We start from the raw sequence: 11,922 nt of genomic DNA, 5'->3' as shown, positions 1-11,922 counted from the left end.
CATTAGATAATTGATTGGCTTTGTCAATTTTTTCCTAGCACGATACTGCCGTATTTACTGCTTAGCCAGTAAGGATACAATGCAGGTGCCCATAGCTGAGAGGGGTTCTTCCCCCGAGAGAACACTCGACCAAATCCAGCATCACTACAACAAATGTGTATATGATGGAAGCAGACGAAAGAAGGCCAAAGACGTTTCCTTTAGCATTGTCGACACTCCAAAACTGCCAATCGAAATTGACCACGTAAGTAATCTTTTGCATGTGTGGTACATATACATGTATATGTGCTTATGTGTACATGTACATGACTCGTATACAATACATAACGTGTCTCGTACCATGTGTTTTGAAGGTAATCCTGCCCAGTCTCTACATTTCGCTCGGCATCTTCAAGAAGATCTATGACCTCCTGGAGTCCGATTGCCACAGCCTAGACGTCAGGTTGTTCAAGCTGCGAGTAGAGGGAGCAGATGAAGATGATGATGATGATGAATTTAACTTCGACCAAGCAGTAGTTGCAGAAGTAAGGAGGCAGCAGGAACTACAACACCAACTTCTACAGAAAAGAGAAAGCCTTGAAGAATTAGAAGAGGAACTGCCCCTTTTTCAACTGCAAAGTCATCCACAGGCACAACAGGCACAACAAATACATGGCGAATACAGGGAGATGATATGTAAAGCTGGGCAGCTACACACTGATGTCACCGAATTGGTAAAGAGTCTGATAACATGTACGACTGTTGCAGTGCTTGCATGCTTAGATGACTAACATAGCTCATACTTAAACAAAAAAATTAACATAAAATCTCTCTATTTTCTTCTCCTCTTAAGGAATCTCGTGCTGCAGCTGTCGACCTTCCCTTTGGTACGGGACCAGTAGCCTGTGGTCTTGACACAGTACTGCAAAAGCACAACGTTTGCAGACAAGCGTACCATGGTAAATCGTTCGTGGGGAATCACGTGCATAAGTGTTGCCAGGTAAATCACATGAACATGTTGCCAGCTGTAGATATATACATTGTAGTACAATGTCACTATATTTTGTTAATTACTAATTCAAATCTTTTGACTCAATGGTTTGGTTTTCCCCCCAACAGGTGAAAGTCATTACTGACTTGACGTCAGTTCCACGATCAGTGATTGCTAATGCCAAATCAGAAGACATTTCCATAGCTGCTTTGAATAGGTTAGAGCGAGAGGCAGCAGTAATCAGCAAGAAATTTGAAGAGGTGTTGCTGCAATTTGCCGACGTTCATCATGGCATCAACCATTCCAATCCCCTGACAGATGATGGAATCCAGCAAATCGGTACATCAGCATCAAAAACTTCATGCGGTGTTTCAGGGCCCACTTCCCCAAGGCAAACATCAGTCCCAAAATGCATCTTTTGGAAGACCATGCCGTAGATCAGCTCCGAATGTTCAAGGTTGGGTTTGGTCTTTTAAATGAGCAGGGAGGTGAATTGGTGCATACTGAGTTCAACCGGTCAGGGAGGGTAGTTCAAGGGATGCAGGATCCACTGCAGAAACTTCTCAGCGTCATGAGACGTCACCATACAACCACCACTCCAGAAATTCGAGCAGCTTGTGTCAAGAAGACCTGCAAAGAAGAATGATTTTTATATGTATCATTTGATTACTAGGCAACGGTTTGTAAATAAATAAACGGAAACTATAGGCTTAGGAAAAATATGTACACAAGATTTTTTTCAGGTACAGAAAATCAGGGTCAACAGCTACAAAAATGTAGACCTTGAAATGTGTTTAAGGCGTGTGTTGAAATCTCATTTGTGGCATTGAAAAAAAAAAAATTCCCATGCATGTAAGGTTCTAATGTTACTCTATCAACTCATGGAGGAGTAAGAAGGCAGGGCCCAATTTCATGGCGCTGCTTACCGCAAGCAAAAAATGGGCGCTTACGGTAGCAAAAAATTCTGTGTTTACGGCAAATCCTATTTCACAGGTAAACGAGGAATTTTGGCTTACATGTATGCACATGCATACATCCCGTAACTAAGGATTCTTTGTTACGGGGTTAGCGCATAATTTTTCCGCTAGCACGGTTAGCACAGAATGGTGATGGTCAGCGCGGAATTCTGTGGTTGGCAGCGCCATGAAATTGGGCCCTGTTCATGTAAATATTAGATCATGTTTGTGTACATGTATATTATTAAAATGGCCTTTGGAATGAGAAGGTTAGAAAGTTTTTAATGAGTATATATATTTATTTAATACTTAAGTTTGTACCCACAATTTTACATAACAGATTGTCTTCAAATTAATTCAAGAAATGAAACTAATGACAGTCAACAAGCTATGTATGGTACTAGGCCTACTCCTGGTAGCTTAGTTAGCTATGCGTGTAAACATACATTTTTCAGGTACAAAATATCAGGGTCAACAGCTACAAAAATGTAGACCTTGAAATGTGTTTAAGGTGTGTGTTAAAATCTCATTTGTGGCATTGAAAACAAAATAAAATGCACATGCATGTAATTGTAAGGTTCTAATGTTACTCTATCAGTATCAACTCATGCCATGGAGGAGTGAGAAGGCAGGGCCAATTTCATGGCTCTGCTTACCGCAAGCGAAAAATGGGCGCTTAAAAAAAGTAGCAAAAAATTCTGTGCTTACGTTAAATCCTATTTCACGGGTTAGCGAGGAATTTTGGCTTATGCGCATGCGTACATCCCGTAACTAAGGATTCCGTGCTTACGGGGTTAGCGCATAATTTTTCCACTAGCACGGTTAGCACAGAATGGTGATTTAAGCGCAGGATTCTGCAGTAAGCAGCGCCATGAAATCGGGCCCTGTTCATGTAAATATTAGATCATGTTTGTGTACTGTACATTTAGCGTATCGATATATTATTAAAAAGGCCTAATACCTTTGAAATGAGAAGTTTGGAAAGTTTTTAATGAGTAGGGCCTGTTGGCCCTATGTCTTTATTTAATACTTAAGTTGTACCCACAATTGTACAAGTCATTACAGAATGTCTTTAAATTAATTCAAGAAATGAAACCAAGGAAAACAGTCGACAGCCTATGTAGTACTAGCTAGGCCTACTACTAGTACTAGTATCACCCTATGGGGTGAGCCTAGCTAGCTATGCGTGTAAAACATGCATGTAATTTAGACATTGTACATGTATACATACATGTATGCACTTTCGCACGCACGCATGGGTGCGTATTCCCGCGACGTATACGTACATGTACATGTACATCAACGTACATACATTTGTACGTGTACATGTACAATGTACACAATGCACGGTACACGTGCAGCGCACAAGTGGTTAGGAACAATCGAGTTTTTTAACCGAAATTTTCTCAAAAACTGTTCATTGCCCACACTTACTTTCTCTTGTAAGTCACGATGATGTCTTGGTTTACCACAGCACTCGCTCTGGGGATTTGTGAAAAAATCCAGAAACCTGTTTAAAACTCGTATTTCTGGGACAGATTTCTGTCCGGAGTTATTCGTTTCTGGAAACCGCCACGTTGAGGAATTTGTACCCATGTGACCACGCTTCGTTTATGTAAACTAGATTGACCCCAAAAATTCATTAAACATGAGTATATTTAAATGTTGCATATTCAATTAGGTTCTCTCAACCAATCAGGCAGCCAGAAATCGCGTAGGTCAAAATTTGCATCCCGACGAAAAAAGTACCGACGCGCTAACAGCAAAGAGCCGTCGGCTCCATAACTGCCGTTTTCTCAGTTGGAGCGTTTCAACCAACAGAGGGCGCACTTTTTCTGTAAGCGCTGCGTTTGAAACGGCCGTGGGGAAACTTCTGCCTCATTCAGGGTAGGTTTTGTTTTTTTTACAATGTTTTAGGGGGCTATAGCCCCCTTCGTACCCACCCCCGCCAATGAATTTTCTGTGGCTTTGACGTAAGATAAAATATGTTTTTGCTTTCTACATGTCAATGAGTACCCCTAGAACTATGAGGCTCCGCGTGAGCGGAGCGTCATAGTTCTAGGAGTAGTCAATGAGTATTCGGACAAATACCCTGTAATATTTGGGTGGAAATGGATGGATGCATTAAAAATGAGAGGGGATGCAAATTTCGAAGCTTATTTAATAGTTCTGTAAAAAGCGAGAGCGATGCCACAGCCAAGTGGTCGTAACCCCAGATTCTGGGGTAGGTCTAAACATCATGTCGGAATATGCGGAGACCACTCTTCAGATTAATATCCTCTGTGCACAGCATGCACAAACGTTTCTAAATATCTGCAATGTAAAACACATGCATGACAGGGCGAGCATTTACCCTGGTAACCTAGCCTGGTATTTTCTTTTCTCATGGTAATTTAAATGAGTAGTGTAAAATTTATTGAATATTCAGGTTTCAGTCTTCAAGTTATCGAATATTGCAAAAGCAATTTGCTTGTTGGAATATTGGAATAAACATGTATGCTGCACACACATACACTTGCCTGTGATTTTTAAATTTTAATGATCCATGAAACAGCTTATAATAACTACAGTACCGGTACATCTCAAAGCTTTTCCTGCAACTTTAACCAGTACAGTATGCAGTAGCAAATTTAAATTGAAGAAATGTTTGGCAAATGTCAAATATTTGAATATTTGTTCTAACACAGATTCTAGTGATCAAATATTAATTATTCGAAAATGAACAACACTAAATGACTATTTTTTGCGATTCCAGGATATTTCAGGATTCGATGAAATTGTAGGTGCCATCGATGGAACACACATCAGAATTATGAATCTTTCTGGAGGAGACCAGGATTATATAAATCGGAAGAAATTTCCCTCCGTACAACTGCAAGTGGTGGTTGATGACGAATTGCTGATAACCGACACCAATGTTGGATGGCCAGGTGGGTAATTCTTGGCTGGATTCAGTCCTGTAGGCTGTTCATTCTGCAACATGGCCAATTACAGGACAAGTATCTCTCAAGCATAAAGGTCACTGTGTACATGTACATAGTGTAGTCTACATGTAAAATTTTACAATGAAGTGTCATCTCGTTCCTTTACCATGATAATATTACATGAATCTTTGGCTCTCGGAACCAGCGTACGATTGTTAAGCTGGTTCAAAAAGAGCAAAGATTCGTGTAATATCATCAGGGCGGGAACATTAATAATTAGTTGAAGTGACGGCACATATCTGTAAATGTACAGTGGCATGGTCCCTCTGGTACTGAAAATTGGCAAGTGCCTCCATTACTGTAGTCTTTCTCAAAAATAGGTTGCCACTTTACAGCTGCCAGCATCTGTCTCCAAATGCAAATTCCATTTATAAACCGACTGTGCTGCAACCTGTCAAAGCTGCGACTGCCCCAGAGAAATTTTACAGTAATCTCGCAGTATTTAGCCAGAATGAGAAAGTCTCAACTATATCTCCCAGGTTTAATATAATAACAGTAGATCGCGCTTATCCATATGGTGATAATTGCCCTGCTCATTGGACCCATTAAATATTCCTCATGCATGTACCATCTCAGCTCTCAAGGGAGTATACATTCGATGCTGCTATTAAAGCACAAAGCAGCTAAATAGTGGCATTGCAGAACGAGCAGACCATGGACTGCTGTTTGATGAAGACCAGTTCCTTGTGGGAGATTCTGCCTATCCCCTTCGGCCATACTGATTACAGTGTTCAAGAACTATCACAATCTCACAAGACAGCAAAAGCAGTTCAACAAAAAGTTGTCTTCTTGCAGACAAGTTGTGGAGCGTGCAATAGGGCTAACAAAAGGACGCTTTTGCAGGCTACGAGAGGTGAACTGTCACCAGGTGAAATCTATATGCAAACTAGTATACTTCGGCATGCATATTACACAATATGTGCATTTTAGCCGATGATGACGTGGAGATCTTCGTTGAGGAAGAGGAAGAAGTGAACGAGTATCACAACATGTACCACAACCATAACTCTGGAGTTGATCTTCGCAATAGGCTGGTCGAAAGTATCCATTGAACTACATTGTAATCTCATTAACGAGTGAGAACATACCATTGATGATCCCTCATCATGGGTCAATTACAACCATTTTGATGGGGGAAAAGCCCCAAAACAAATCCTCTCCTATGACTGGAAGTAGTTTGTCAAAGGTGTGCATTATCTTATAGACAATCAACACTTGCCATTTCTCCAGAGGGGAAATTCAGATTTTTGGGTGGGGTTGATGTTAGATTTCTATTTTTTGGTCCTATTGTAGTGGTGGACAGGCAGGCACATAGGTCTCCTGATGATAAAGCTCACTACATGTACATGCATTTAAATACTAAATTATTATACTAAATTATTACAAAGCTCACTACTACTACTATGTAAATATTAAATTTTTAAACTTAATTATTGAAGAAAGGATACTGTATACTGTAGAAAGGATGAAAGGAAATGTAGAAAGAATGGTAGCTGTAGACAAGGTGGGTTCCCTTTTGTTTTTTTGAGTCTGTCTTGGGGAGGATAAATGAAGACTTAACTATGCGCTGACCAAAGACAATAGAGGGTATGCATATCGACGTCACACACTCAAAGAATGCCCTCACTGGCAGCTCACCGAAAGAGATTGACCCCCTTGGCCCTTCCTCCATCCTCACCTGCTTATTATTAGTATATTTGAACAGGTAATAAAAAAATTATAAACCAATTCAATTCAATTCAATTCAAAGGAAACATTTATTTCCATACTTTCAACAAAAAAGTGAAACTAAGTTTTTAAATACAAAAAAGGTAATTGAATACAGTAAATAAATAATTCAACAATGAAGTATAAAAAAAAATTGAATTAGGGTGAAGACTGTGTGAGATGAATAAAAACCAGCAAATAATATATTTCAATACCATACGTTTGCCTTCAATTCTTTGTTAATGTACAGTACTGTTTTTTTATATCACGTCCTTGGATAGTGCAATTTCATTGGTCAAGAACCGTCACGTGTCAGGGTGCCAGGATGCACTGTAACCCTACCGGTTAACATTAACACTGAACATTAAAAAAACTAGATCGTCTCACTGGTGTGCGCCAAAATTTAAGTTTTTATATGCTGGAGTGCGCGTCGGGAACAGTGAAACTCACCGCTGAAAAAGGCGATTCTTTACACGTACGTACGTGCCATGGAGAATCTAGTTGAAACAAGATTCTTCTACTTTCCAGCGCCAAACGGTAAATCACACTATCCAAGACGTGATATAACAAAACAATTGTTTCGCCTTGGGTGCCATTCGTTCCCTTGGGTGCACAAAACGCCATGTACCACATCACAGCGTGCAACAATTATATAATGTTATCTTTTGCACTGTGTGCACTACATGCAAGATATGATATGATATTCAACACTAATGCAACAACTGTAAATTTTCATATTAGTACATCTGCCTTCTAAATGTGACAGCCAAACGTTTTAAAGAAAAGCCATTATATACAACAAATGACCTGGGTCCAATTTCATGAAATCCGTAAGCATCTTACCAGTTAAATACCCTGTAAAATTTCCTGATACCATTGGGACTTATTCTCTGTTTAGGTTAATCAGGGCCATGAAATTGGGCTCTGATCAAAGATCCGGTACTAAGTGGAATGGAACACAGAATATTATGCATTTTTGCTCTTCAGGCCTCATTCTTTTCTAAGATGTCAAGAAGGCGGTCGAAACGTCGCATCTTTTCCTCGTGGCGACGATTTGCCTCTGCCCTCTGAACCTCTGCATATTTTTCAAGCCATGCAGTCGTAGGACTTTTCCTCCCAAGCTTCTTTGCCTTCTTTTTAGGGGCAACCTCATCACTAGCAGTAGCTAACTGACTAACAGCTGGGGCAGCAAGTGGGGCTGCCTGCTCCTCGTGGTCTGAAGTATCTGACTCGTTAACAGTACAAGCTGTGGTTCCTGAATCCATCACAAAGGCTGGCTTTGTTGATGGCTTATTCCCATACAGCTCATTGAATTCATTATAGAATTTACAGTCTTTCCTGTCATTCCCTGTTTTGGAATTGTGGTCTACTGTCTCCATGTATGTTCTTTTCAAGCTCTTCCATTTATTGGAACATTGCTCACCGCTACAGTCAATAGGCACTTATCTTGCGATCTCCTCCCATAAGGGTTTGTGGGCTTTGCATTGATGAAACCGGTAATCTCTTTCACTTCTCAAGCCAACTAGCACACCGGATGCAGAATCAGGCCAACACAGCGGGACTTTTTTGGCACTTCCTTTGATGTGGCTGTAACATCAAATGAAATTGTTAAGGTTAGCTATTGATCGTGACTTTTTTTTAAGCTGTTACAACAGAGCAATAGTGGCCATCTTGAAACAAATAAAAAATAAAAAGCGCCTCTTCCTCCTATTTTTCAAAAACCCGGACGAGAAACTTCTTACTTTTTACTCGGCCTAACAAGCCCCCAGATAACAATTTCATGTCATCGAAGTCAATTTCAGTAGTGAGAAAATACAAGCATTTTCTTAGAAAACACTTAGAATTTTTCAGTCCACTCTCATTATGGAAATCTTTCCTTAAATTCATCCCTGACCTGTCACGTGCCTGCTATCAGTAAACTGAACCACTTTATGTTTTCCCGTCAAAATATTAAATATAAAGGGTGCTAAGCCATGTCACCCTTTGTTGCGAAGATATTATTGGCAGCTTGTTGTCAACAAAAGGTCGTTAACATTTATATACAATTACACTACAAAACATTGAAGGCTCTATACTAAGAATAGGCATCAGGTCATGACATAGCCCTAGAGTACTCCTAGAACTATCAGAACCCCGCAAAATTGTTGTCAGCACAAAACACTAATTAAGTACAAACACTTGAAATTTGCACGCGCGCAGAATGATCGCAGTCATTTTCGGTCCGATCGCTCGGAGCGCGCCGCGGGGGTATGGTGTAGGAGCGGAACGATAGTATGCGCATGCGTACAAGTGCGAGTACGTACCCCCCGCGGCGCGCTCCGAGCTATCGAACCCGAAAATGACTGCGATCATTCTGCGCGCGTGCAAATTTCAAGTGTCAGGTTGGCTCAGTGCGGAAAAGGCATATTTTTCATCATGTTGCCGAAAAACCGACAGAATCCACCGATGTTTGTTGGTTGCACATAACGTGAGTATGTCATGAGGTATTGTACGGAGTTTAGGGGCAAACTGTGCAGCGGTTCTGTGGGAAACAGCTTGGTTGGGATAAACGTTTTTGTACTTAATTAGTGTTTTGTGCCGACAGCAATTTTGCGGGGTTCTGAACCTATGAGGCTCCACTACGTGGAGCCTCATAGTTCTAGGAGTAGCCCTAGAGTACCTACCTTGCCTTTCAATGGCATTCCAGGTTGGTAAATCCACTGTAAATGTGGCTCTCCCATCACCAAAATCTACGGTCACATCTCTAAAGTATCTGAAAGCAAATACACGTACACGTACATATTAAACACTCCCTTTCATGCTCCCCAATGTGCCCCCCCCCCCTCCCTCCCCACCTGAATTTAACTAAACTCACATGTATGATGTGTGGAGCCGCATATGGTGCAGTTTCCATTACAAATTCTACTAGCCGTTTTGTGACACTCACTCAGCAAGGCTTAAGCCATATGCATAACTACAGCTCACAATCAACTCTTTTTTGACTTAGGCATTGACCTGTCCAAGTCAATAGTCGAAAAAAAAAAAACGACCGACGACAGCTACAGCAAGCTCCAAACAAATTCACACATGTTTACCGTATTGTTACAAACATGACCATAAGCCACACAATATGACAAAAGACCGCCAAAACTCGTTGTTGCAAAACCGGACTATAATGGTATTCTTATTCCAATACTGAGTATTAGCAAAAAAACCCACAAAAACAACTTACGAATCTGCACAGTCCGCCATTTTGTTCAAGCTGCACCTTGCCGAACCCTCCATCTACCGGGGAGTGAAAAAATGGATCCGCGAACGCCCTCTCGGGTCTGTTCGTCACGTTCGAGACCGCTGTTCTCGTGTCGGGTTAACCCGAGTGTTGTCAAGAACAGGGATTCGAAAACGCCCTATGGCTGCACGTATTTGCGCGCTAGATCCATTATGTAGTTGCGTACATTGCGAGAACTAAACAGTGTCTGACAATGAATTTTGACCTGTCGATAGCTTCAAAAGGATTATCTGTTCAGTGTGGTGCAATCCTACTGGTCCCTAACGTCTTTCTTTATCGCACGTCATATAGTCCAGGAAATTTCAGAGCAGGTTATGACCCGCTCTTCGCGACATCGTCGTCGAAAGAAAGAGGGCGTTTGGTTTTCATCGATCCAGGTAGAAGGTTAACGCACTTGCATAGGGTTCGTTTTCCCGAGCGTTATGGGTTTGTTTGGACAGACTGTGGTTTTTAATAACGTTCGGAAAATTACGATAACGCGTGTCGCAATTGTGAGCGCCTGACAGCTTTATTAAAATCATCTGCAAATGATCTCAATTAGGCTATTTCACGGCCTATCCGCCGACTTAATGGTATATTTATATTTTAAACGTTTCTGGGGTTTTTTAAATGTTGACAAAATGTGACAGAATTGAATGACGTTTGCAACTTCGGAAAAAAGTACGGAACTGCTTTTTGAAGAAAAGAACTGCTTTGTCCTCCCAATCATAAAAACGTAGTCACGGGATCCTTCTCTGATATGGACATGCTGCACACCATTATTTGCCGGCTGTGCTTGTGTTACAATCATATTATTGAGATTATTTTTTTGCGAGGTAGTCATGTCCGTCCAAAACCAGTGACGTTTGAGACTCGGAAAGTCCAGTTTTGATGAAGTTAGAGGACCCAGGGGAAAGAAAGTATGTGTGATAAATATACATATCCTAAACACCATCCCACATTTATAGGAGCCAGTTACAGCACACTGTATAAGAAATAACAGCAAAGAGAATCAGACGGCACTACATCTCTGTTTTTTGTGAAACATGCCTAATACACAGACTTAATAGGACATCGCGCCGTGTTTGTGCACGAATGCGCGGCCGAACAATGGCGGCGCGTTTACTGTCAGACGGGTAAACGCGCATTGTGCTTTCATTTTGTTTACTTTGGAAAATGGATTATTGAGTGACATCATTCATTCATTCATTCATTCATTCATTCATTATTTTTACCGCATCTCATTTCATTATGTGACAAGGCATAAATACATACATGTAGTTTTGGGTATTATAAAGTTCGAGCTTGTTTTACAAAATATATTTATACACTTTGGGCGCATTATTTTTGTAATTAGAGATGGTAGAAGGGGATCCCCAAAAAAGCGGAGCTTGTCGAGTAGAGATCCCCTTTAACAAGGATTAATACAAACATTTAATGAAAAACAAATGAAAAACAATTGAACGTATAAATTTTAAATTGTACATAACACATGGAAAAACATAATATTGCTGATCAGAAAAAAAGAAAATACAGAGTAGTAACCCAGTAAGAAGATTAATCTGAGCTATTATAATTTGATAGTAAATTCGATTTAAGTTTGGATTTAAATAATGGAAGGCTACGAGTGCCCTGGAGTCATTTCTGACAGGAGGGAGTTCAAGCGCTCTTCAAAAACAATCTTTAAAAAAAAATAACTGAACGATGAAGATGAGTTACCCTCAATCCCTCCAAACAGCTTTTCCACACTTTCTTGATATACACTTTCTTTATTATGCATTTTCGAAATTCAAGAAACCCCCCCCTTTTTCTTTTCACTTATATTTTTTTAATCCCTCCTCCTCCCAAAAATGATTGTAAGTAAATTGCCATTTCATTTTTGGCACATTGGTCATTAGAGCACACTGAATTAGTCCATCAATGAAATGATTATTGTATTAATAATATGCTGAAATGACATATTTTTTAACTGAACACTCACACGAGAAATTGTATTGAGATTTATTCAAATAAATGATATATTTATTAAAAACCCGAACATAAACCAATTACAATCTA

General features: G+C 40.3%; 1 protein-coding gene across 1 annotated transcript; it reads right to left on the bottom strand.

Annotated features, from left to right (window-relative positions):
• Nucleotides 1–7,597: 7,597 nt before the first annotated feature.
• LOC119733650 lies at nt 7,598–8,198 on the bottom strand. The gene has a single exon (XM_038207049.1). It carries the CDS (start codon nt 7,994–7,996, stop codon nt 7,601–7,603), a length of 396 nt encoding a protein of 131 aa, XP_038062977.1. The 5' UTR covers nt 7,997–8,198; the 3' UTR covers nt 7,598–7,600.
• Nucleotides 8,199–11,922: the final 3,724 nt, after the last annotated feature.

Source organism: Patiria miniata, unplaced genomic scaffold (assembly GCF_015706575.1).
Source record: "Patiria miniata isolate m_02_andy unplaced genomic scaffold, ASM1570657v1 HiC_scaffold_26, whole genome shotgun sequence".
Classification (NCBI taxonomy): domain Eukaryota; kingdom Metazoa; phylum Echinodermata; class Asteroidea; order Valvatida; family Asterinidae; genus Patiria; species Patiria miniata.
The sequence above is the reverse complement of the archived record's forward strand: the minus strand, read 5'-3'. Positions and strand labels throughout refer to the sequence as shown.

Bases quoted from the DNA above. Each gene is read 5' to 3' on its own strand.
- LOC119733650 (XM_038207049.1), bottom strand. From the start codon at position 7,996: ATGGAGACAGTAGACCACAATTCCAAAACAGGGAATGACAGGAAAGAC.